Source organism: Lynx canadensis, chromosome D1 (genome assembly GCF_007474595.2).
Source record: "Lynx canadensis isolate LIC74 chromosome D1, mLynCan4.pri.v2, whole genome shotgun sequence".
Lineage (NCBI taxonomy): Eukaryota > Metazoa > Chordata > Mammalia > Carnivora > Felidae > Lynx > Lynx canadensis.
Genome location: NC_044312.2, coordinates 96108429 through 96136156, shown reverse-complemented (window position 1 = coordinate 96136156; position 27728 = coordinate 96108429). Strand labels below are relative to the sequence as shown.

At 37.2% G+C, this 27728-nt stretch overlaps 1 protein-coding gene across 2 annotated transcripts; it reads right to left on the bottom strand.

The window, feature by feature from the left end:
- Nucleotides 1-751: 751 nt before the first annotated feature.
- API5 (apoptosis inhibitor 5) lies at nt 752-27728 on the bottom strand. Of its 2 annotated transcripts, none has more exons than XM_030331969.1 (14): nt 27523-27728; nt 20140-20301; nt 18912-19005; nt 18390-18455; nt 17295-17446; nt 15706-15912; nt 14897-15001; nt 13894-13983; nt 12401-12582; nt 11127-11220; nt 10104-10160; nt 7853-7929; nt 7214-7350; nt 752-2887 (listed from the first exon to the last, which is right to left on the bottom strand). In XM_030331969.1, exons 1-14 carry the CDS (start codon nt 27589-27591, stop codon nt 2805-2807), a joined length of 1575 nt encoding a protein of 524 aa, XP_030187829.1. In that variant the 5' UTR covers nt 27592-27728; the 3' UTR covers nt 752-2804. The 2 variants fall into 2 exon arrangements, with proteins under 2 accessions (XP_030187829.1, XP_030187830.1); XM_030331970.1 differs by having other exon boundaries at nt 752-2882.

The following is a 27728-nucleotide window of genomic DNA, read 5'->3' as shown; positions in this document are numbered from 1 at the left end:
AAGGCTACCATGAAACTCCAGGCAAGAAATGATGGACAAAGAAATTTGGCAGTCCTCAGCACGTAGGTGGTACTAAAGCTACAGGACTGGCTGTGATCATCAAGGGAATTTAGATATCTCGTTCTGATCCATTTAAATTTTGGCTTTAAAACACTCCTAACAGGGGCGTCTGGGTGGCTCAGTTGGTTAAGTGGCTGACTTCGGCTCAGGTCATGATCTCCTGGTTTGTGAGTTAAAGCCCCGTGTCAGGCTCTGTGCTGATTGCTTGGAGCATGGAGCCTGCTTCTGTTTCTGTGTCTCCCTCTCTCTCTGCCTTTCAAAAATGAATGTTAAAAAAAAATAAAAAAAAATAAAATAAAACACTCCTAACCATTCTACTTCAGGAAGACTTTTACTAAAGGCTGGCCGTCAAATGAAGACATTCCGACTTACTTTACATATTAACTTGAAGATGGTAATTAGTTATTTCACAATGTTTTGGCAAGTATGTATTTGCTGTTTTGCTTCAATAAAAATAACCAAATCCTTTTTTTCAAAAGTATATGAGTTCTTAAACATAAACCTCAAAGGATGAAAATTAAAGATAACTTGCAAGACTGAACTCCTTGAAGGCAGAGCCAACTTGTCCATCTTTGTATTTTCAGTCTAACACACTGCTTGGCAGTATTGATTGCTTGGCAAAATAAAAGCAATCAATAATGGATATCCAGGAATCTTAAGTTACATAATCATAACACATCAAGACACAAAACAAAATTACAAAAGGAAATTTATTTCAAAAGCATAAGGGAACATTTACATTTGAACAGGGTGATAACAGGTGTCTTGCAGAAGAAAAAAATTCATGGCATGAAGTTTTTCATTCAATTTCTGAAGCAAAAATAACCTAAGTTGTGCACTATTGCCTTAGGAAAGGTAAGGGAACAATGAGGTGGCAAAGGAAGGAACATAATCAACTCGGTGTCAAACTTGAGAAAGTAAAGTTATTTCTGCTCAGCTTTGAGTTTACAAATATGCTTTAAAAAAGAAAAAGAGGAAAAGTTACACTTAATGTTCAAATTTATATAGCTGTAGTCCCAATAGTTTCTGTACTTGAAATGGCTTTAGGCCACTGGCTGATGCCTCTGAGGTCCAGACTATCTGGTCACAGTTTTCAAATGCAATTCCTTGTTCCTATGTCTGTTCAGATTCCAAGGGAGCTTAGGTTCAGCTCAGAGTCTTTTGGAATGTTTTAGAGATTATTGCCACCACTCCATAGTCAAGCTGACCAACTTCTTTTGCTCACTTGTATCATTCTAGTCTTTAAAAAAAATATTTTTCCCATAAACATGTGCAGTAATTCTAACAAAGGGGCTTTGCCTTTTCCCCAATGTAGAGGTAACAATAATGAAGACACCTGCATTGGAATCACAAACTATTCCTCAAAAAATATGTCAAACTACTAGAAAATGTCATTCAGGCATTGAATCTGAATAGCAAACTTGGGGGAGGGAAGATTAACTGTGGAACAAAAATATATGAAACATTCAAATGCAGAGCAAAGGGCCTATGCTACTAAAAATGCCCATGACATTAAACACTCCACAAACCCCCCGTCTGTTGTTTTAACCTAAAGATTCTATTAGCTAACTTATACAATAATTTTGATTAATAACCTGAGAAGTTAAAATCTTGAAAGTGGCAAAAGCAAACCGAGAGAGCATCCCTTACTTATTGGTACACCATGTTTTCAAGTCACTTTTCCTGGGTTGCCCTGGTTATTAAATCCCCCAATTCTAAATTATTCTATCTCATCCTGTAGAAACCTATATGTACATCTGATTCAATATTTTGGCTGTATTTCTCCAGCAGGGATCTCCAAATTTATCTTTGAAAATGCAGCCTTTGTTTATTTTTAGTTTTAAATAACAATAATCATGTAAGTGCAACTGACTCAAAATCCCTCACTACTGGGAGGAAAACCTAGGTAACAAGTTAATAATGGATTCATTCTTAAAAGGATCATCACCGTGTCAAAGACTACCCGTTCCAGGAATTTTAAAAAATGATTTATGTTGCGTAGTCAAGTTTCACAGCATGTGTGTATATATATATATATACACACACACATATATGCTTATGTATGTATGTATATTATACATACACATTTCTATTCAAATAGTAAGATCCCATAGTCAAAAGTTAGTATCGCAACATATGGAGAAGAGTTAAGTAAGCAGTGCAAAGTAACTTACTTCCTCCTAAAAATGTAATGTCATTTTTACATTTTAAGAAAGCTGTTAAGTATTTTGCTTTTATAACACTAGGTAGGAAATGCCTAGCAGCTTTATTTAAAAAACAATGAAAATAAAATGTTAAGATTGACCATTATTCTTCTCCATATATTGGGCAAAAGAAAAAAAAAGACAGAGGGTAGAGGAAATCCGTAAACTTTCAACTGATCATCTTTGCCAGTTACCAGAAATGGACTGAATTTCATTACATTTTAGACTCAAATAGCTTTCAATAACAAATTACCAAGATGTTAAAAGTAAAAGATTCACAATATGAATTCTGAGTAATAATGATATTGCAAAAACAAGTCAAGATTGTGAACAAAGCATCCAAAAATATCACTGTGGTTTTTACCTTGGACACAACCATGGTCTGTTACAAAAGTAGATCATACATACAAAGGTATAAAGAACATTAAGTTTTTAGCTGAAGGCAGCAGTCCTTTTAAAGGGACATCCCCGGCAATCCAATGAGTAGTAGAATTTAAGTATATTAAGCTCATGACAATGCTGAAGAATGTGATGTTTTATTCAGTAGAGTCTTCCCCGACTACGATTTCCTCGTGCTCCCCAACCTCGGCCACCTCTACTTCCCCTGAAGGCTCCTCTCTGCTCTACGAAAAAGCGAACAAGGGTTTAGGTCTTGCTCAGGACTTCATGGTACAGCAAATGCAGAAGAAATGTAGCTCGTAGCTCTGCGTGTAGCAGCAGACTCTATAAAAGCAGCGCTGGTATTCTGCTTGTCTACAAATTCAATGTGTACATAAACCAGAGCAACATACATACTAATGCACGATGGCAAGGTGCCAAATCTATCCAAAGTAGGTACTCAGTTAAATGTACCCAAAAACTAGATATTTCAAAGTGATAACGTTGTAACTACATTTCTTAGTTATTGGTGTGCCTATCACTACTGAAGATAATTAAACTATTAAAAATTCTATACTTACTATGGAATTAACAAAAATGCCACTGGCCTTCAAAAGCTAGTGCCATGAGTGCAAACGAAATAGCTTAAATTATCAATGATCAATTTTGACAAATTAACCTAGACTGAAAAATGTACCTTTGAAATGCAGTGAACAGGCAATTTGTTTTGGTTGCGGTATTTCAAGCACCTGGACTCACAAAAATGCTGATATAAATGCCAACAGCTTTTCTCACTACTTTATCAGCTAACATGAGCTGCCCAAAAGGTGATTTGTATACAGTATTCAGATTATTAATGTAAATTAAGCTTATCTTTTGCTAAAAAATCAAGTCACTGTCATACAGTAGAATGAGTCTTTGATTCATTGGTTAGTCTCTTTTATAGTTCCAGAAAAATATTCCTTAAAGGAATCCTCTAGTGAAGAAAACTGATTGAAGTTATCAGCAAGGTTGGACTTTAGATTATACATAAATGAGTCATGAGTCTCAAACTTCTAATTCCAGAAATCAAATCTCTTCACTGAACCTTCAAACTTCCTCACTGCAGCAGTCTTGTTAGGAGCAATGAAAACCACCAGGTGTTGCCATTTTGGATCCATAATGTTGGATGGATGCTTGAAAAATTCCTATTAAGTCTATATTGCAATCCATTTTTTTTTTTTTTTGCTATTAAGGCTAGAAATATAGATACCTTATTTGGGTAATGTTTTGATGTCTTTTTTTTCCTCCAGCAACTCTCTGAGTTAGAAAACTAACTGGATCATTCCCCAGCTTAGCCAACATTTACATGTGTAATAGCATGGAATCTGTTTCAAAGTCATCTTTCCTGCCCCAACACATTTTTCTGAGCTGATCAGTTTGAAAGCCATTTAAATGAAACCACCATGTTGGTTATTCCCTGAACATACTGAGAAAATCAGAGGTGGTCTGGGGGTAAGTAAGACTCTCCCAGAAATGCAACAAGTGCATCAGGTTGTATAGCAACCCTTATGTATGCTGTAACTCCAGCATTTCTAAGACTTGGCCTCATCTATGCAGATGTAGGCACATTTTCCCCCTATCGTGCTCATTATAAAACCTTCATTTCTCAGTTAATTTAACAACACACTTAAGAAATTATCTTCATAGGTATCATTATTCCGTGTAAACTGACTACTAAAACTCACCCTTTCAACTGTTTTTCAATCAATTTTAATGTGCAGAACTAGGTTACTTGCCCTCTATTATTCAGCCGTATCTAATGAGAATATTACATACATTGTATGAAGATATTGTTTGACATGGTTATCTTGTCTATACTATTTCTTTTTGACCTGCAATGGATGTAGCCATTTCTACACAGTTCAGAGTCTCCAAAAAAAAAAAAAAAAAAAAAAAAATTTTTTTTTTTTTTTTTTGAAGAGCTTTATCCTGAGGCACCATTCTGCATTTGCATGATTTCTTAAGTGGTTTCAAGCTTACATTACTAACTTAAAAAAACCACTGCTCCCAGCTACAATTATGATTTAAAAGTTATTTTTACATTCTAAAAATGTAAAATATGCAGGACACAAGTCACAAAATATATCATGCTTAGTACTTCTAGGTTACGGAGCAAATATGTGCAGGAGGGAAAACCAAACGTGGGCAGGTGTTTATAAATAATTTGATTAAAAAATGCACCAAGAAGTTGAATTGAGTTAATGTTTATAAAGCAAATAAGAGACCTTGGTTAGTAAAGAGATAAACTTGGATAAGGAAAAAAAATGGCTACATATTCCTGCCTAGACTCAAAGAACAATTGCAATTCTGGTTTCTCTTCTATGATGAGCAAGTTCAGGCCTATCACAGCCTATTTCTTTCAATGTAATAAGGTAATAAGTATTAATACTACTTGGTTCTCTAATAACCAAAAGGAGTCAATTTCCTAACCCCTCAGCATACATGACTTAAAAAAAAAAAAAAAAAGCCATCTAACCAGCCTTTCGAAAAATAAAACAAGAGTGTGGCTGACACAGGAAAGTGGAATTATGGTGGTTAACAAACTATGTATCAAAAGGCATTAAGAAAATAAAACATGTTCTCCCCTCCAATTCTGAGGCAACAGTGACATCCCAGAAAAAAAAAAAAAATACAACATGCTTCTTTTTTCAGTTCCCTAAGGGAAGGACATAAAAAAGGTGGGAAAAAACTTGAGGTAGATAGGCCCACCAAATCTCATCTGTAGTATCAAGAACTGTTTTCAATGGAATGGGTGAAAGAAAGCCAGGAAAACTCTTGAAATTGCTACTATGAGAATACCTATAACCTGTTAACATTCAACTCTTGAAATCTAAAATGCTAGCAGAAATTTGGCTACTACTTTCCAAAAAAAGATGAGAGTTTAGTTTCTTTGTAGTTCTGTTTATGACCAGCCCCCAACGACAAGGTTGACCCCTTTAGGAACATTCAGGGGCTGTAATACCAGACACAAAACACAATTAACAGGAATGCTTGTTTTGCCCATATTACTCTGAGGACTATGGTACAACTGAGGTTGTAAGTGACTCAGAGATTTTTTTCACACTGATAGTGAAAAAAAAAAATCATAATCTAAGGCTTTGCATTTTTCACATCTCTTTTCCACATGCATTATGTCATCTGATTCTCCCCATCAAACAGGCAGTGAGTTTCACAGGGCAGAATCCTCAAAGCAACTCAAGAGTAACTCACTTGCCCAAATGAAAAGGAATACAATTCTCTATGTATTGCCATAGCTCTTGATTACTTTCATTTAAGTCAAATGAAGATAGTATCTGAGGTAACAGTGGATTTTAAGAATAATTCTGAAAGACACCACAAATCATACAAACAACAGAAGACGATCTTTGTTGCAATGAAGTAACAGAATCCTTTCCATTTACAAAATGTCTGCACAAATATTCTTGAGGGTATTTTCCCCCTCTTATTTGAAGTTTTTAAGAGCTCTGTTATCCCTATTTTTCAAGTAAGAGAAGAGGCTAAGAGATGCACATTTACGTAGTAAGAGTTCAGTGATCTTTCCTACACTAAATTTGCCGGAGTCTGACAAATAGAAGGGTTCATTTCACAGTCTAAAAAAAAAATCACCTTTCCGTAAACTGTTTGCTCAGGTATTAAAGGAATTTAGCTACTGTGGGAAGACTTTAATGTCAGAATTATCTCACCTTGGAAACAATTATAGAGTTACATGTTTCAGAATGTACTTTTTTAAAGATAATTACTGCAGAATTAATTCTGACTGGTAAATAAGACCAATCCTAACTACATTTGGTTGCCAGTATTATTAAGATTTGTCTTCTTAAACAAGATTAAGGAGGTGACTCAGTGATGTTTTCATCCATTCTTCCTTGAAAGGATCTATGAGGATACAAGTCAATATGGAACAAACTGCTCTTCTTCCACAGCACTGGGAGAGAACGGACTAGAGGGAAGCTCTCCTGGCACCAGTGGCTAAAGTTAACAGGGAGACTGCACCCTGGGCAGTGGGGAGAGACCGCAATGGGACACATCTTCCTTGCCGGTGATACATTAACATCTGACTCCACTACTAGGACTTCTTCTATAGTAGTTAAGAAGATGGGAAGGACAAGCAGTAGGCAGATAAGGTCCAAGAAGGATAATTAATATCATCATATCTGCTAGAAGCTGTATCTACCCTTGAGGGAGAATGCACAGAATGTCTTGCCCTGAAGTTACAACAGGGAAAACGAGGAACGGATGGTTCATGTCAACTTCCTTTTTTTTGGTTCCCTCCTCTGAATACAAGAGGAATATTTTTCTTTTCCAAGTTCTTAGTGTTGTATGCTTAATTCAATAAGTCTACAAGAGAGAGTTATAAAGGAATGGGGTAGCTCGTTTCCCCAGTAGCTCTAGTTCCCCAAGCTAACTCAGAAAAGTCACTGGAAAGAGCCATTATATATATTACTACATACAATTAATAAGTAAAACCAAGTACAACACAATTTCTGCCTAACTTCTCATATTACTTGTACCCAAACGGAAACGCTCACCATAATTAAAGTTGCTCAAATTGCTGCTATATTTCCCACTAGGAGGATTATAAATCTGCCTGGCATCCCTTTTTGGTCCTGCTGGAGATTTCTTCGGTGGTGAACCAGAAGTTGTATCTTCATTGGCTCTCTTCTGCCTGTAACAGTAAGAAGGGCAATAAAAAAAATTCTATTACCAGAGGCCATTAATACACATGTAATTTAGCATATTGGTCAAAAGACATCCTAAAGATGATAGTCACATCAGAAAAAGGGATATAATGTTCTGATGTCATCAAATTAACTGTGCCTTAATTATGCAACAATGGCAAAAGGCATTTACAAGGCTTTAAAATAATCTGGAATATGTAGCTTCAAGAACTATACAGGCAAGGGACTCAGTTTATAAAACTTGTCAGAAGTCTCGTTATGCCACAGGAGTACAGAGAAGCCTGAACATTCCAACAATGTATTCCACCAGTTTATACTGCAATCAGACTTTATATTTTAAGTCATGCTTCTAATTGTCATATTTTAACATCTAAGATTGTTTAATAAGGTACCATTTTGTACAATAAATATAATATCTAAAGTCAGAGATTTTCATATTTATAAATCATAAATATTAGAACACTCAAATCTCTTTTAAATATATCTTACCCAATTTCCACCTTCTGTACAGGTTTCCAGGATAATGTAACTGTGCTTTTATAAGAAGGAGGAATGTGGAAGAGATCCTGAAAAGACAAAATGAGACAAGATTTGTAACATATTTGGTGGTGAGGGTAAGTAACGTGGAGACATCTTAAAGACACAACTGAGGAGAGGAAACTTTAATCTATCCTTCTTGCTCACCTAAAAAAAGCTGCAACAGAAAAAGTAAACAATTTTTTAAAATTCCATCTATTACACTTCATTAATGTTATTTTGTGTACATCACTTCAGAAACTGTAGCTAAGTCTTTTCTAAATGATGATTATTTTGAGTTCTAGAATAAAATGTATCAACTCTAATAAACAAAGTAAATAAATAAGCACTTCTTTTGCACAGAGGCAGTCACCAAGGTGCTTTCACGGAAAAAAATGGTACAGCCTGCATTTGCTTTTGCAGACTTTTAAACAGTTCAAAAGTAGAACAAAACTAAAGGACTGGCTAATCATGTTTTTCTTCTTAAATATCTCCAAATTACCAATGAAGGAAAAACCCCCAAGATTTAAATACGAAATTATCAATATGTAATAATGCAAATGTTTGCTGAATTTAAATGTTAAAGCAATCCAGAACTGAAATAATCTAACCTCATGATACCCTCATGTAACTTGGATACATTTCTAAATATATTTATTCTTAGTATTTTACCTAACATTTCTTATCAGCTTTACTCTGATTTTTACGTGTCAAAATCATTTTTTAATTTATTTTTTACCTACCTATTTTATATGTAGGTAAAATATGGTAAAAGTAAACTGACTTACTTCCATAGTTACATATACTACAAAAGACCACATCCTACTATATAAACCTTAAATCCACCATGCCAGGTAAATGTAAGGAATTAGTCAGTGTAAAGTCCTTTGAATTAAAAATGCCTGAGACTTCTAGCTGGACTGATTTAGCATATGATTTAGCATAAGAAAGGGATTTTGCTGTAATCCATATGAGAAAATGGATGTTGGCTGAATCTATCCGTGGTCATCATTTCACCATACAGGTCTACCAACCATACTGTATACCTTAAACTTACACAGAGATGTATATAAATTATCTCTCAAAAGCCTCACATTTAATATATGAATTCACTATTTGAAATTATTATTTGTATTTAAGGTTCGAAATAAGTGGTGGCTGTTATAAAAATTTCCTTAGGAGATGAGAGTGTTGACACCATGATACTCATCCTTCAATGTCTCCCTGTTGCTTTCTCTGAAAAGTTTCCCTCTTCTCTGATAAAAAAGTATTTATTCCATGAGACCTTTACCAGATTGGTGTTAAGGTATACCACTAGTCTTAATTTGTTACTGTCAGGTTTGTGCTCTGTTAACGAATATTTCTTTTTCCCAGCTGGCTAACAAGAAAGTTAACTTGTAGGAACAAATGATGGTTACTTTGTTGTGATTCTTTTTTTTTCTCAGGTTGTCTTTTGTTTAGGTTTATGGATGCTTGGGGAGGGTAAATAGGACTGAAGGGTATTTATGGCTTAATGGTAAGGTACACCTTAGTCTACAGTACAGACAGCTCTCAATTTATTACATAGATAAGTTAACGGAAAAGAACCATAGGGAAACATCTCAGGTGCCACACAGACTTGTCCATGCTTAGAATAAGCAAAGCAGAATTTTACTGGCCATGTGAAAGGACACAATATTAAGACCACCAGAACTTAAGTCAGTGAAGTTTCTAAATCTAAATGTATTTGCTCTAACGCTTTGGGCCAGAGAAAATCTGCACGTCTCCCTCTGCAGTATTTTCCGCAGTAGCTTTTAAATAAAACGATGTATGACTTCATAATAGTTATAGAAATGTCACTTGGTATTGTAAAAAGCGCAAAGTTTTAAAAGGCCAAATATCGGGGCGCCTGGGTGGCGCAGTCGGTTAAGCGTCCAACTTCAGCCAGGTCACGATCTCGCGGTCCGTGAGTTCGAGCCCCGCGTCAGGCTCTGGGCTGATGGCTCAGAGCCTGGAGCCTGTTTCCGATTCTGCGTCTCCCTCTCTCTCTGCCCCTCCCCCGTTCATGCTCTGTCTCTCTCTGTCCCCAAAAAAATAAAAAACGTTGAAAAAAAAATAAAAGGCCAAATATCTAGAATACAATGGCATTTCCCTTTAACAGTACCATAATAGACCTAAAGACACATGGATAAAACCTCTTGCACTAGCTTTCTAGTGGAGGACTGGGTAAGAAAGGAAGACTTACCTTGATTAAAACATTGATATTATTGGTTATTTTCAATGCAACAACTTTAATCTTGTTCTGCAAAAGGAAAACAAAATTAAAGTGCCAATAATTTTCATGATGCATATTCCATTCCCATATAGAACTAGAGCAATTCTCTTTCAGAATCATTTCTTCTCATTCCTGTTTTTTTTTTTAATCTAAACCAGTGCAGAGATGGCAAAGAAAGCAAATAATCTTTATATTCCCTTTATAGGTTAGAACATTGAAGTGTTTTCTACCATTTATCCGAAAAAATGAGTGAGGGACAGGTCATATGTGCATAGGAGTTGTTTTAAAAATCATCAGTTTAAGTTAGATGAAGACATAATGAAAACTTAAAATATTTCATTAGGATCGGGATGAAGATTTATCAAAATAGGTGAAATCAGAGAAATCCAAAAATCCCCGCCACATACACATACAGTCTGGGGTAGAACTGGCAATTTAATCTTTTTTTCAATGTAAATTGATATTTGGTTATCAAAAAGGTAAAATTTTAAATATCACAAATGTCAATCAAATATTTGAACAAAATGTGCTAATGAGACCCTAGCAAAAGACTGGTATGTATCTAAGTTTGGTAGCACTGTTCACAAACTTGGAAACGTTCAACAAAACATTTCAACAAGGATAAAAATATGAAAATATAACTTAGTAAATAACTGAATCTGCAGACAATCTTCTAACATGGGATCTTCAACATAGACTTGTATTACCTGTTACATTTCAACATATGAATTGAGTCTGAATTTTTTTTTTTTTAGAGAGCGTGTGTGCGTGTGTGTGCGCGCGCGCGCATGCAGGGCAGAGGGGAGAGAGACAGGATCTTAAGCAGAGCCTAACGTGAGGCTCAATCCCACGACCCTGGGATCATGACCGGAGCCAAAATAGAGTCAGATGCTCAACCGACTAGGCCACCCAGGTGCCCCTGAGCCTGAATTTGTAACACACTCTGGCTATTATAAAAAAATTTCCTTATAAGATGTGATCCACTCTTCTTACCTCTTCTGTTTTTAAGGCTTCGCCTGTTTTACCCTGCAGAGCCAAGCGAAGTTGTCTGATATAAACCTGCAGACCCCGGGCAAAGTACTGCAGCCTAAATAAAGAAGTACTGGTTAATTAGCAAATCACAACTTCAACTTTGTTTTTAAACTCATAGAATCTTACACTATAGCTAATTTTTAAGTTATCAATACATGATCCCAAGAGATACATAAATAAGTGAAATAAAAGCAGTCCTCCTTTATTAAAAATGGTAATAAATCCGCACTCAACCTGGCAAGAGTAAGATTTGTAGCACTGTGCTCTTTATGTTACCTTCAAGGCAGGGTCAGTGAACCATTCAGGAGCATGGATTAGGATCAGGTGGCCTGGGTTCTACTCTTTCACTGGCCAACTGAAGGTCAAGTGACCTTAGACAAATCACTTAATCTCTATGTTTTTATCTGCCAACAAGGGACAGTGTTTGACCTGTTTACACCTCAAGGTCCAGTTAAAAGTATAACAAAACTGCAGATCTGAGAATTTATTACAAACTCATGTAAATCTCAAAGGGTCCTAAGTAACTCCCTTTTCAAGTTTGTTCCCAAATACGTGGAGAGAGGCAGTACGTAGCCCCACCTGCTGACTTCTAGGAACTCCACTTAACAACTTGGCATTATTTAATTTTTGGAGTAATTTCTTAACATGCTGCTGCTTCTCAAATGCTTCACCAAGTACTAAACCTCTGCCTTACCCAAGAGTAGAGGACAGTAACAGATGATACAATGGACAAGCATTTCAAATTTTAAGATGTGAAGCTGTTAATAAAATGATTCAATACAAAGTGTCTTCATGATAATCACTTATGATTTCTCTGGTGATGCTCCTCTAGAACACTCTAAGACATCAACAATAGCAGCTCCAGGTTATGGGGTACCCGCGTGTGCCAAGGTTTCCATTCACTGTCTAATATTCCCACAACTCCACAAGGCAGGTGCTTTATCATTTAATGTAACTGCTGAGGAAAATGTGGGCAGTTAGAGACTGGGAATCTGCTGGAGATCATAAAGCAAGTAAGGAGACCTAGAGTCCGTTTTAGAAAAAGTTCCTTCCTCCTACGTGGATATGCTATGCCACCGGTTTGTATACATTCCTGTTTTGTGGATCTTCCATTTTGTTCTACTGGGGTAAAGCAGGGTGGAGAGAGAACTCTTGTAAAACAAAAACAAAACCAAGGGAGTGTCAAGATAGCTATCATTTTTGCCAGGGATTGGACCACTTCAATCATACATCACCTAATTTTGAAATCTTTGAGCTTTTCTGCATTCAGTTTGGCTGTTAAGAAATCTGGAAGTTTTCGGCCCAACTGGTGGAAGCTGTACAACAAACACTCCACATAACTGAACTGTAGCTTGGGTTCTTCATTACCAGCATTCTCCCCGTTTTCTGCTTCTTCTGGAGGGAGAGGCATGTATTCCTAAGAGATGGAAATACAAAGATGTTTGCAATCTACTGGAAATGTTCTAATTATTAACATATAATGAGGTAAATGAAGGGCATGCTTTTAGGCATGAAGCATTAAAAACTGCCAAGATCAAAAATTTAGGTTAAGATGTCCCTTTTACCTTTTAGATCAATGATCCAGCTTGTCAACTCTCCATGTTAACCTGTCATAGCTGCACCCTTTTAAGGCATGAAGTGTTAAAAACTGCCAACATCAGAAATTTAGGTAATATATCCCTTTTACCTATTAGATCAATGATCCAGCCTGTCAACTCTCCATGTTAACCTGTCATAGCTGCTGCTGTTACTGCTGACAATGAAGTAGCTAACATTTATTAGGCACTTATGCTAATGAAGGAATTGAAATTCTGAGAGCTTAGATAATTTTTCTATGATGAAATAGTCAGCTGAAGAGTCAGGATTCAATGTAAGTTTGCCACTGAAAATTGATATATTTTTTAAAAGTTATTTATTTATTTTGAGAGACAGAGAGAACACAGGCAGGGGAGGGGCAAAGAGAGAGGAAGAATCCCAAGCAGGCTCCACAATGTCAGCACAGAGCCTGATGCAGGGCTCGAACTTAGGAATCGTGAGATCATGACCTGAGCTGAAATTGAATTGGACACTCAACCGAGCCACCCAGGCGCCTCACAAAATTGATGTTTTTAATCACTTTACTATGCTAATTCCAAAAATCTTTTCTGAACATTATCTCACACTGTTTGACTCTCACATTCCAAGTACTGCCAAAGGCATTCAATATGAGTGCTATAACACCCCAGCAGGTGTTACAGGTCTGGAAGCGAGGGCACGGGATGTGGGATGAGTCCATTTATACTACAGGTCTGATGTTTATCACTCACTGTGTCAGTTACACAATTGCTCACATCCAACAAGAAAATCACTTGGTAATGCTGATAATGATTTTATCAGGTGGCCTATTTTCTCCACAATTATGACTTAAATGACCTTACTTTCTGGCTGCTAAAGCTACTTGGCCTTGGGCAGCAACCTGGATGGTGACCTGGAGCAAATGTGAAAAAATTTTGATAAAGGAATAACAGAAAGACCTACTATATAAATCCTGTATTATCTTTTATGCAAAATATCAGCAACAGAAGAGATGTCAAAGATTTTCTTTTAAAAGTAGATAACATGTGGCCTGAGCAACCAAAAAACACTTGCTAGAATTATTCTACCTAATCTGAATTTCAAAAGCTGATTCTCTAGAAATTACACCACACTATATACGGACTACGACATAAAGAAAGAAAAAAGTTCTTACCAATAACTTGTCAAACAGTTTCCTTAAATTTGTTTCTAGTTTTTCCATGTCACCACAAAATGAACTCATCTCTGCCAATAGTTTCAATACCTAAAACACACAATTCACTGCTATTAGTATTATTTTTTTTGAATGGGCAAGGGCTGTAAAGTAAGAATGATTCTAGATAACTTTTAAGGCTGCTTTCTGTTACAGCTTAATATTGTACTATGAAGAAACACCTAGGAAGAACTCTTAACAGCAAAGAATTACTTATGAATATTTAGAGTGGGCTCTGTTTGCTATGAAATTTAGTCTCTGGACACTAACTCAAAGCACTGGTAGTTGCCACTATTCTTGGGGTCCACCTCTCTTGTACTCCATCTCAGTCTAATAAGCCAAACCCAGGACATCTGAAGCAAATGATAGTGTCAGTACACAGTAGGACTGTTCTCTAGCCTAAAAACCTAAGAGGAGACTGGCATATACATTTCCATTATTTCAGCTTAATTCAACAACTATCAAGTACCTTTCAGAATCAGACTCCACAACAGATTCTGGGGATATAGAGATGCATCAGTTAAATGTGGAGAGATAATTAAATGTAAATGTTATATGTGTTGTGGGGAAAATAATATGAATGTACATTACAGTTGAGATACAAAGGAGAGAGCTGTCAATTATATTGGAGAAGGGATAAAAGATATTTTGTGTTAGTCTGTTTAAATCTGGCTCTATCGATTATAGATACAGAGAGGAGCAATCATGAATTAAATACCTTATTTAAAAGTATTAAGGCTACAAAGATAGAGAGTATCATGAACATTATAGGCAGTGCTTTCCCAATGCAGCCAACTTTCATTAAATCCATAAAGCATTCCTAAGTGATTAATCCTGGTATAGATTACTAGCTAGCCATCACAACTTTACTCTCTTAGAAATCAGATCTCGAAGTTAGTGGTTTATATTTATGTTAGAATATGAGAATGTCTTTTCAGTACTAACAGCAGACATTTTCTCCTACCTCCAACTGTATATCGAGGCCCTCCACTGGGGTAGTCAAGGAACTGAGGTTAGGGAGAACCTGCTCACAGAAATAAGTCACAAACCTTGTGGAATGCACATTTTTCTGCAAAAATACAAAGAACATGGAGTTGTCAAAGAAAGGGGGGAATATTCCTTCAAATGTAATAACAGAATGTCATTCAACAAATGCTGAGCACCACAGCATCAAGCAGTGTAGTTACAACATAGCGCATACCCCAGAGCACTCCAGGAATAACCTTGTGACAATACACACCTCGTTACCAAGTCATCTGGAGCACTGGGACATCTGCAGACTTTCAAACTCTTCCTTAATGCTCAGGTCAAATTTTAGGGGATATTTTACTGTTGAATTTCAGACTGTACACTTTGCAAAAAAGGAAGAGTCCTTTAAATTGTGTTTTTCAAACTACTCTATGCACATCCTAGAAGACTCATGAGCAGAGAAGCACAAAGCCAGAGATAAAGAGCGTATTTACCTATAACAACAATCTGTTACAAAATTTAAGAAAAAAAAAAAAAAGCTAAATTACTAAACCAAATGGTTTAGAAACTCAGCCAAACCATAAACTATGATGCAAAATGCTCTCGACCTTTAAAAAGTCTCTAAGCAAGACTTTAAAGAAATTTCTGGCTGTTCGGGGCTCTCATCAACCCCACCCAGTAAATATTCACTCCACTGTTACTACTTATATGCAAAGGTTTGAGGAGAACCCTCAAGTGAGAATCCATAGAAATATACGCTAATAGAGTAACCAAAATACCAACTATGTAAAACAAAGAGCTCACAGAGAAGAGGGGTACTGCCTGCCGAGTGCACTGTAAGAGCCTGTCCACACAGTCAGGATCGGAGGGATTGAAGGTTTGTTCCAGGTCGGCCTGCTCAGCCACCAACTCTACGAGTTGCTGTCTTCCACTCACTGTCTGTAAGCTTTTTAAGCCAGATAGTATCTTCATAAACAGGACAAATTCTTCACCAGTAACATCTTCTAAGACCTGCAAAGAGACAATTCAGAATAACAGTATTGTTATCACTTGAATGGGAAAGAAAGATCAATATTGAAACTGTAGCAAATTTATTTCAGTTACTAAAGTTGGATTGCTAATATTTCTGAAATACTGATGAGAGGACAGCTTCTAGCTTCAGTCAAATTTAGCTTTAGAATACATCATGCATTCTCAACAGGGCACAACACTGTCTCCAGAGGGGCAAAATGTGGTTCTCGGAAAATTTTTCTTCTTTATGCACGAAGCACAGATATACAAACAGTGCATAAATAGATATAGTATATCTGTGGCATTAAAATTTCATAGGAGAATAGCTAAGAAAAGAATATTTAAAAAGGCTCTTCACCAGGGCAGGGGGTGGGGTGGTAAGAGGGAAAAAAACCCTGAAAATTCTATAGTCAGCTGTCAAATCAGATTCAGTTTCCTGAATTTAAAAGCAGCTTGGCGCACCTGGCTGGCTCAGCCAGTAGAGCATGCGACTCTTGATCTTGGGGTTGTAAGTTTGAGCCCCATTCTGGGTGTAGAGATTACTTAAAAAAATAAAATCTTTAAAAATAAATAAATAAAAGCAGCTCGCTCACATTAATATGGCAACTGTACACAAAATCTGAGACCATGCAAGTCTCGAGTGCTCCATATGAGTGGGTCTAAGTCTTTATGTTCACTGACTGAAGAAACAAGCAATCCTTACATACTCCACCAGATTACTAGCTGGAACAGATACTGATATTCCCAGCTGGAGAGCTGCTCCTTTCGCTCTCACTGAAGAAATCTCATCAGTAAGCAAGGGAGTGGTGCTGTTAGAGAAAAATTTGAATTTTCCTCAACATATATATAAAAATAATGATCTCCAAACTTTGGCACTTTATGAGTGCAAAGTTAGCTGTGACACATCTTGTGAATCTTAGCGTCTCTAACTATGCAAGACGCTGGGAGCACAAATAAACATGGTCTCCTGAGCTTACAGTGTCATGGGGTAAGATGAGAAAACAGGCACTTCAATGTGTTTCACTTTCATTTTGAAATGATCCAGAACACTAGAGGAGAATATCCTAAAATTGGGGAGGGGGTAAAAATTAGGTAAAATTTCCTGAAAGAAATTACTTGTACAGAGTCCTGAAGAATGCATAAATTTTGAGGATACCCCATGAAAGATTTAAATGTGATCACATCCCTTTAAATCAATATGCCAATTCATCATTACTGGTGACCAAAGTGCAAAATACAATATAAGAAAAGCTTGACATTCTTTAGTGGTTCTAATGGGATGTATCATTTTATACAAAAGCTACAGACATTAATGAATACTACAATTTGAAATATGTTCTTTTGCTTTACAGGAGTCCTGTTAAATGATGACTGAAGCTTACCTTTTTGGATTCAGTTAGTATAAGTTCCTCTACTTCCTTTGTTAAAACCTCATCTGGTAAAGTCTTAAGTTTTGTAGAAAGGAATTTGATTGCTCGTTCTCGAACAATGTCCTCTCCCTGAAGTATTTGGCTAAACAAGCCACCTAAAGTCCCTGCAAAACAAAATAGTTGTGTGTAGCAAATCAATTCTATGTTGTAATGAAGTTTCTCTGTTTAACTCATTTAACAGTATTTATTTTCCAGTGAGTTAATAAGCATCCTGAATATGACTGTTTCTGGCTAAATTAGTTTGAAATTTCTATAGCCCCAACCGTAACAGTAATCAGATGCTTTGTTCATGGACTCAGAATCCGTTTAAGAATGACTTTCTTTTCTGGGGGCTCCTGAGTGGCTCAGTTGGTTGAGCATCCGACTTTGGCTCAGGTCATATTCTCATGGTTCGTGGGTTCGAGCCCGGTGTCAGGCTCTGTGCTGACAGTTCAGAGCCTGAAGCCTGCTTCAGATTCTGTGTCTCCCTCTTTCTCTGGCCCTACCCGACTTGTGTGTACACTCTCTCTCTCTCTCAAAAATAAACATTAAAAAAAAAAAAAAAAGAATGACTTTTTAATCGTTAATAATAAACCCAGGCATTTTGGAGAATTTCTTTAATGTGGCAAAGGGAGTTTTCAACAACTTTTTAAATTTTATGTATTAATTTATTTTTGAGAGAGAACGAGAGGGAGAAAGAGAGAGAGAGAATCCCAAGCAGGCTCTGCACTGTCAACGAAGAGCCCGACATGAGGCTTGAACCTACAAACCATGAGATCAAGACCTGAGTCGAAGTCGGACAACTTAACTGCCTAAGCCACCAAGCGCCCCTCCAACAGATTTCTAATGGAAAAGTCTGATGTGTTTTTGCAATTACTTCTGCTAGGTTTTTCACGTCACAAATATCTTGTGCTAAGCAGCTTTTTTAAAGAACACTCAGAACTTTTATGAAATAGATCTCTGGATGAATCTGATTTTATCCTTAATAAGGAATGCCACGCTCCCCAACTTTTTTTTTTTTTTTTTTTTAACACATCAAGCACAATTCAGAACAAGTGGTGGGCTTACCTTTTGCATCCATCTTAAATATACTTAACAGGGCATTGTTCACTAAGTTAAATTCCGCAGAATCATCTGGATGGAGAAAAAATAGTACAATGTATAAAAGGAATAAAAAATATTTGCTGCATTTTCAAACCTAAGATTCAACGTAGTTTCTCACAGATTACATTGAGAGGAGACATATAACTAAGCATTCTTCTCAACTACCAAGAAAATACATCTTCCCTATAAAGGTAGAAAAACCTGATCTCACACCAGGAAAGCTTTTACATTAAGATAGTACTGGGGCAAAAAACCACAATGCATCAAAATTCCCAAAAGAATCCAGTCACTATGTCTTTATGAACAGAATTAAAAACAAAACAACACCAGGAATTAGATAATCACAATAAGCTTCAAACTACTGAATAAAAAGAAGAATTTTAATTTCTATCAAAAGTAGTACCTTCAGCCAAAAAGGAAAACAAAAAAGCTAAATTTCAAAGGGAAGTTACATTTAGATAAGAGGGTAATAATAAAATTTCTTACCTGTCTGCAGAAGTTGGGTTAGTATATCTGCCACTCTGGGAAGATTTTCTCCGGTGGCAAACTGAGGCAGCTCTTTAATTGCTTGCCGTCGAATCTGAATATGATTTCAAACAAAAAAATTAACCAAATACTATCATCAATAAAAACAACAACCCCAATCTTTAAAGAAAACTAAAACTGGAGAGAAACCATAATTAGGGGCATGAGTCACCAAAATATAAAACATGAGGCTTCTCGCAGTTTTAGAAATAATTTGCTCCAATTTAATATTCGAGCTTCACAGAATCACTAAAACAAAATGTGGTGAAAAGGGATGCTAAGTACAATTAACTGACTGGAGCAGACAGATCTGAGATCACAAACAACAGTTTATACACTGATTACATGTTAACTGTTGCGTTTTTACTACCTTTGGGCATATACTGCAGTACCCTAGAGAGGCAAAGTCATATCCAGTACCTCTATTTACTTTAAAATTTCCCTACTGACTACTTAACACAACATTTGTGAATATATACTACGTACTTAATTCCAAATATGTGGTCTTGGCTTATTTATTACTTTAAGTTTTATTTGTATTTTGGGGGGGGGCACAGTTTAAAAAAAACGGAGGAGTTATATGTAGCAAATTGTGCATGGAATGTTGGCGATTCACTAACTGCATCTGAAAAGCCAGGAGGTAATAGTTGAAAGTTCTTAGGAATCTGTATCAGCAGCCAGATATGCTAATATAATTCCGTTCCAAGGAAAAACTATTTTTTCTTATTCTAGTAATCATATGTAATTATTACACAGACCAATTATTTTTCTGCTATGCACCAGATTTAGGGGTGTTGAAACTATACGATCTAATACTTAATATTTTAAATATCTAAGCAAGTATAAATTGATTAAAAACTAACATTAGTCTAATTTCATGTGCACAATGTATAACAATCTATGAAAAAATGTGAGCCACAACCCATTTTTACAGTGGATAACGATAAGCAAAACAAAATATTTCGTGACTCTACGCATTTTTCACAGTTGAAAGTTGGTGAAAGAGAGAAAATATTTTCTCACATGTAGGTTTAAGCCTCAGCATGGCATCACACCAAAACACACTGCAGGACTTCCTGGGCACTGATACCACCGCTACGTCAGTTCCATTAGCTACACATGGAAAGTGTCTGAGAACGGCAAGTGAGACATCTGAAAGCTCGCTGAAAAGCATCAATCATACACTTACTGATACGTCTTCATCCTCACAGAGGTCCAACTGTGCATTGATAGCAGAATCAGCCAATTCTGGAAAATGCTTAAAGAATTTCGGAATAAACTGAGCTGCTAATCTTTTTTCCTTCGTACCACCTTTCACACCATCTAGTATCACTTGATAGGCATCTTTATGCTGAAAGAAAGAATAAAACAGAACAATTTTTTTTTATTATTTTTTTTTAAATTTTTTTTTCAACGTTTTTATTTATTTTTGGGACAGACAGAGACAGAGCATGAACGGGGGAGGGGCAGAGAGAGAGGGAGACACAGAATCGGAAACAGGCTCCAGGCTCCGAGCCATCAGCCCAGAGCCTGACGCGGGGCTCGAACTCACGGACCGTGAGATCGTGACCTGGCTGAAGTCGGACGCTTAACCGACTGCGCCACCCAGGCACCCCCAGAACAAACAATTTTTTAAAGATGGGAAGCTAAACAAACTTGTTCAAGTCTGCTTTACATTACTAAAATTTTACTCAGGCTAAAAAATTGGACTTATTTTTGCAGTTTTACTGCTTAAATTGGACACCTACTTTTCTAACATCTTCTTCCCTGCTCCCCCCCCCCCCCACGCATTATTCATCAGTTGGGGAAGAGAGACGGACAACTTGAATTTTAAATAGAAAAAGCAAGTAAGTCTGTAGATGCATCAACTTCACTCTAGTGATTACTGACCCCAATCTTGTGACTGTATCATGGCTAAAAACTATAATGAATATTGTAGAATTCTCAAAGAATTGTGTTACATTTACATAATCATACTTATGTTTTCAATTAGCACCTTGGTGAATAGGGAGAGAATACAATCTTGAAAATTAAGCAGTAACAGAAAGGTTAGGAAGCTTTTTTTTCCCTAGCCTCATATTTTTATGATATGAAAACAGTAATTCATTCTAGATAGTCAATTTTGGATTAAGACAGATTCTAATGTCACATATTTAACTTTTTACTACAACAATACATTCAAAGCTCATTTGTTTCCTTATTAAAAACAAAAAACCAAAAAACTTCAGAAGCGCTCTCCCTCAGATACTCATCATTGAAGAGTCAACAAGTTCCCAATCCCCCTAACACACTTGCCTTCAAACCAATTCTTTTATTAAATGACAGTGAACAAACTGGCAAATGAGAGTAATCAACACTGAGACTCTAGATACATCTTCTGTTTGGACATATGGGTAAAACTTCTAATTACTGCACAACAGTAAACATTATAGTAATGACACCTAATGTGTATATGGCATAGTGTTTACTCTGTTCACAGCAATGCTCAAAGTGCTTTAGATACCTCATGTCTTCAAAAGTAGAATAGCCAATAAACATCCAATAAACTTTAGTTTTATAGTAACTCTTTTTTATGGACAATACTACGTTAAAATAAATAAAGCAAAATACAAAGTTATTAAGGTACAGTAGAATCCCAAGGACTTTTAAAAGTGTTCTCATGTCAAAAGGCTATGGTCACGATTAGATCTTTTAAAGGTACGGGTTTTAATATATTCTACAAAAAATACTAGGTAACTTTAAAAGTTCATAAATTGCCACCTATCTAAAAAACATAAATTCTAAAAATTAGTTCTAAAAAACATAAAATTCCATCAAGTGATTGACAAATTTTAGTATCTTAAACATAACACCAACTCCTAAATAAAAAAAATTTCTCTGAATTAGGTTCGTTTCCTCATAAAATGCAGGAACAAAATCAGTCTTCAGGAGTTACTACTTCAAAAGTATATTACATACTTTTTATTGCAAAGGTTTGAAAAATTATGGTTAACTTCTCTACCATTCACATTCCTGTGGTTTGCCTCATGTCTTCTAGACAGACTTCATAAAATCAAAGTTTTAAACAGTTCTGACATCCTTACTTTTTACAGGGTATCACAGTCCAATTTCCTTTAACTCAAACAAAGCTTTACTTCTAAAGCCTTTTGAGGAAACTCCTTACATTGTCTGAAATTAAATGAAGAAACCTTACTTCAAACCATCCTTTTGTCAAGGAAAAAAACCATCTGGAATAGAATAAAAAGGAATCATTAGCGACATTTACTGAAAGCCTACCAGGTACTGAGAAATGCCTTGTGTGCATGCCTCACAGTAAACCCATGAGTGGGGTACTGTGGGTTACCACTATGCCTATTTTTCAGACGAGGAAACCAAGGCTCAGAAAGTGAAATAATTTGCCCAGAGCTTCATAGCTAGACAAGTAGCAAATCCAGACTTGAACACAGTTCTGACAGGCTCCAAAGTCAAGATCTGTGCCTAATATGAAGCTTCTTTAAGTTCTGAGATCTTAGTCAAGAAAGCAAGAGAGAAAGAAAGTTTGCCAGATTTAGGACCATCAAAGGCAAAATTTGAGTCCTAAATATAGGCTCCATACAGGCATGTTAATGGAGATGCAGCATCCCAAACAGAGAAAGTTCTTTGGAAAGTTAAAATATTTTTACAAATTCAAATTAGAAATCAAATCTACCGGGGCACCTGGGTGGCTCAGTTGGTTAAGCAGCTGACTTTGGCTCAGGGGCAGAGAGAGAGGGAAACACAGAATCCAAAGCAGGCTCCAGTCTCTGAGCAGTCAGCACAGAGCCTGACGCGGGGCTCGAACTCAGGGACTGTGAGATCACGACCTGAACTGAAGGCGGTCACTTAACCGACTGAGCCACCCAGGCGCCCCATATCAAATAATTTCTATAAACGTTACTAATAGACTTCAAACTCATTACCCTTTATGTAATACAAAATAAAATGTTCTACTGCCAGCTCTTTGTCTTTTAACTGTAGCATAGGGACAAGACTTTTTACAGAATCTCCCTAAAGTAGTTATTACTTCTGGTTTTCAAAGTAGGAAACACAATAGAAGTGATGTTCTCAGTGATCGCAGTGATTTAGTGACAGGTGGACTGTAACCATAATAAAGTCTTCCAAGTACTACACTCCACGGCTTATTTTTTCTCTTCCACTACAACTGCATAGTTCTGCTAGATAACTGTGATACTAACAAGTTTTAATTGTAAATATTTGAATACATTCCTAAAACCATTTGTGTATGCCTTTAATATATAATTTAAAAAAAGCACACTACAATATTTTCAAGTAAAAATAAAAGGCTACAGTTAGACCCACATTCAGCATATACCTTCTAAAATAAAAAGTCTGTGATAGTGATTGTCAAAACACAACCAATATATATAAGTGATCAGTTACATGCCAGGTAAAGCCATGTTTGTCTGGGACCAGGATGCAGCTTCTAAGCAAGAAAGAATTATTTTAGAGAAGTTTATAGTTTCAACAAACATATTTCTCAAGTATGACATAAAAATAAAATGGATATGCAAAGCTATATTATTACTTCTTCCTCAATGAATAAATCTAGTTTGTAACACAAAATTAACACTTTCTTATTGAAGTATAGTTGACATATAGATGTACAACACAGTGATTCGACAATTCTACGTATCACTCAATGCTCAAGACAATAGGTGTAGTCACCATCTGTCATCACCCAACTTTTTACAGATTTTTGAAGGAGTATGAACTTGGTCTGTGTTTTTTAGCTTAATCATAGGAAAAAAAGGCACCAAAAGAGTGGTATTTCATGAAACAGAAGTCAACCAAGCTTATGCTTTTCCACTCTAAAGAGCCAGTGTACTCCCGTTTAAGAGAACAAAGGAGAAATCAGGGTTCAGGCATTATATTGATCTTATTAGCTCAGCCTAATCGTCCCAGTCCCTTCACAGATATTTGGTATTTTTTTTGACTTAAAAAAGTTTTTGACTACATAATACAAAACTAAATATTTACATTTAAAAATTAAGTAAATTCGGAAAAATTAGAAACAAATGTAAAATACTAATGGACAACACCTTACTTTATTATGGCCAGAGCACAGTGGAAAGGGGGTTAGGGAGGTAGAGGAACACTCAGCAGAGCAAGGAGACCTGAAGGAGTGGCAGAGTGGGGGGAAGGGAAGCTGAATAGCAGGTACAAAAAAGGAGGGAAATGTTTTCAGGTGTTAAATAATACATCACTTAGAATTTCTCACTTGAAGTTTGCTTATTAGAAAACACATGCTCATGGTTCACATATATGATGTGTGAGTGTATAAAGTTCTCACCTTCATTCCCAAGAGATAATCCTTGTAAACAGGTTTTTGTTTCATGTATATATACACACATAACAATAATTACATTTATATGTGATTGTAGGACATATATTAGTTGTATAATTATTAACTTCATTAATATAATTATATACTTATATACAATTAATTAGATCTGTTCTCTCTTTTAATGTATTTCTTCAACTTTAAAGAAAAAATGTCTACTGAAGTAGAAGGTACAGTGCAAGGAGAAAAAAAAAATAAAGACAACTTAACCCTTAACCTCAAGACTTTATAATTTAATAAGGGAATAAGAAAAGCCCTCACATGAAATAAAATACGAATATGAAGTACTATAAATGAATACACAGTGCCAAGGAGGTTCATCAAGAGAATAATCTGTTTGGAGAAAATTAGCTGAAAACCTCGGAGGACTTGTGTTTTTCCAGATGTATTCAGAGAGCATTACTCTCTGACAGTAGAGAAGAGGGTACTCCCCTCAGCGGCAGCAGCAAGAGCAACTATGGTTCTCAGCTCTTTGGCAAAGGATGAAAACGAACATAAATGTTAGAAGGAAGTTCTAGACTAAAAACTCATATATGGTCTCAGAAATGTCCACAAAGGTACCTGCCAGGATACCTTAACCCTTGACTGTAAACCTCCTAAGTTAACATGAAAGTCAGGCTTTGCTACACTAAGAATGTAAAGACTTTCTCTCCTTAAAGAACTGTCAGTGGTGTTCCTTCCATTAAGTTGCCTCTTGCTTTTAGTTAAAATTCACATGCAGGGTCGTGAAACCCACTATCTTTTTTGGTGAGAAGTTTTAGGAATTTTCTCTAAAGGTTGAAGTTATTATACAGTAGAGCAGACTTAGTAGCCATTATGGTTCAGTCGAGCTTCAGTCCTTCCAGAATTCACTATTTGAGGCTGAGAAAATCCCTACCCTTAATTATGCACAGGGCTTTTCGTCTCAAATAGCTGCCTGACAGCTGTCACTACAGTGCAATGAAGGTACTGAGCTCCCACTGTGCTAAGGAATCCTGCTAAAATTTTAGCACCTGGCACAGTGTTTTTGGTACATGGTAGGCACTGAAAAAATGTATTGAATAAATGAGACTGTGGGCCTTCATTAAAGTCTGCATGAAAAAAAAAACAAACCCTCTTCTGTTTTTCACAAACTTCTGTCTCCTAAGCACTCTTCCTAAATTAAAAGCAGATTTTTACTTTGAGAAAGACATTTTTGACCTCTTGAGGGAGAACTCTCAATCTTACCTGGTATTTAAGACTACAGATGACATTAGGGGCGCCTGGGTGGCTCAGTTGGTTAAGGGTCTGACTCTTGATTTCAGTTCAGGTCATGACCTCACCGTTCCTGGGATCAAGCCACATGTCAGGTGATCAAGCCTGTGCTGTGAGCACAGAGCCTGCTTGGGATCCTATCTCTCTGCCCCTGGCCCCCACCTCCCCATGTGCTGTCTCTCAAAACAAATAAATATGTATATATATTTAAGAGATTAAAGATGGCATTAAGAGAAAAATGTGAGCAACTCTCAATCATTCATAGCGAATATATAAATTCCAGTTTGGCTTCTGTTTGCCCTAACATAGTAGACGGTGGTCAACTGTTCGCTACCAGCAAAGAATGAGGCTGGGGGAATGGGACTGGACTGTGTATATAGTTTCTAAGTTTCCCTAAAAAATTCCTGATATACCTCTTTGGGAGAGCAGCATCTACAAACTGACTGAGAATCACTGTTGTAGGTTTTACCCCATCTCCTCTGCTGATCTGCAACAAAATCAGTTTTTGGGACAACAATTTGCTACAATCTCCCTCAACTCCCTCACAATGAATGAGAGTATCTTCACTACCACATCTTTCTAGGAACAACAAAATCAAAATATGACTGATCATAGTTTTCCCAATCTTGTCTTAACCAGTAGAAAATTTCTCCCTCAGTATTGACCCAACACCCACTCTATGTTCGTCTACAACACACTGTTAGTATATTTCTCACTGACTGATGATGTCAAAATTTGCTACTGAAATGGAAATATGTACCGAAGGAAAATGATCTAGTACTTCAAACTGGTAAATTTACAATTCTAGATAAAGATCAACTAAGGTCCTGACAGCACAACTTTATTGTTGTTTAGCTCTAAAAAGATTTACCTGAATTACACATGTCCAGAAAAAGGGGCTGGGAGGGGCTGCCACAGCCTTGATAACGTTAGTAGACTATATATAGGATCTTCCACTTCTTACTCCATGGGATGGGTAAGCAGATGAATAACATTAAGTTCTAAGTACTGAAAAGATACGCATAGAATTTCTAACGACAATGACCAAGATTACTTCTGGGAGAGCCTGGTTCTTTTCCTAAGAAAACACACACACAACCCCCAACTCCTTAAGTTCAATGTACTTCAGTACTTGGAAACTCACAAAGAAGCCTGCATAAAAATTCAACACTGCGGAAACTGTGTGTCTTGAGGCAAACACTGCGGAGAGCTCTTGCCAGACAACTCTATTTAAAGCTGCACTCTTCCCCGCCCCTCCCCACTGCCACTGCACGATTCTGTTATATTTTCTGTACTACACTTTTCAATGGGGGGGGGGGGGCTGGGGGTGGTGGCGGACCTATCTATTTTTCGGTAGTCTACCTCACTAAAGATACATTCCGGAGAGCACCAGTAACTTTCTGTCTTGTACCTCCAGCGCCCGGCACAGCACCTGGCGCTCAAAAATGTACTGAATAAACGAAATCCTAAGTCCTTGTTAAAATCTGGGTAAAAGGGCCCCTCTTCTGTTTTCACAAACTTCTGTCCGCTAAACACTCTTCCTAAATTAATAGCAAGTTTTTGTTTTTGTTTTTGCTTCGAGAAAGACATTTCTGACCTCTCGAGAACTCTCAATCTTAATCTTCCGACTGGCTGAAGTCCACCGCAAAGAAGAAAGACTTAAAGCAATATGCGGGGCAAGGCTTGGGACGACAATTAACGGGGGGCTGGCGAGGCTGAGTTAGGAAACGCCACGGTGAGAAAAGGCTGGTCAACGGAGGCAGAGAAATAACCTGGGACCGGGACCCGCGCTCTCCCCGGCGAAGCGGGCGTCTACACTCCCAGTGGGGCCCACCGAGACGAAACAGCGGGCGCCGCTGGGAGTCCGCGGGAGGGCGAAGCAGGAGCCCCCGCCCGGCCCGGGGAGCGCCTTTGAGAGGCCGCGGAGCGCCGGGCCCTGCAGGCCTCTCGGGGACTTACCTGGGCAACTTGCTCCGTAGCGTCGGCTAGAATGCCATAGTTGCGATAAAGCTCTTCTACGGTCGGCATGGTGAGCGACAAGCCCAGGGCCCGCTCCTACTGTCGTCGTCGTCCCCGGCGCCACCGCCGCCTCTTAACTTCTCCAAGCCCGCGACCCGCACTATTACGCCTCCAGCTGCCGCCAGTGCCGCCGCCAGTCACCGCGC

Excerpts from the sequence above, each read along its gene's own strand:
- API5 (XM_030331969.1), bottom strand. The coding sequence starts at position 27,591 with ATGCCGACCGTAGAAGAGCTTTATCGCAACTATGGCATTCTAGCCGAC. Across the intron at positions 12,583-13,893 it reads AACTGTTTGACAAGTTATTG|GAATACATGCCTCTCCCTCC; the intron begins GTAAGAACTTTT and ends TCCATCTCTTAG. Across the intron at positions 7,351-7,852 it reads GTACAGAAGGTGGAAATTGG|GCAGAAGAGAGCCAATGAAG; the intron begins GTAAGATATATT and ends TTACTGTTACAG.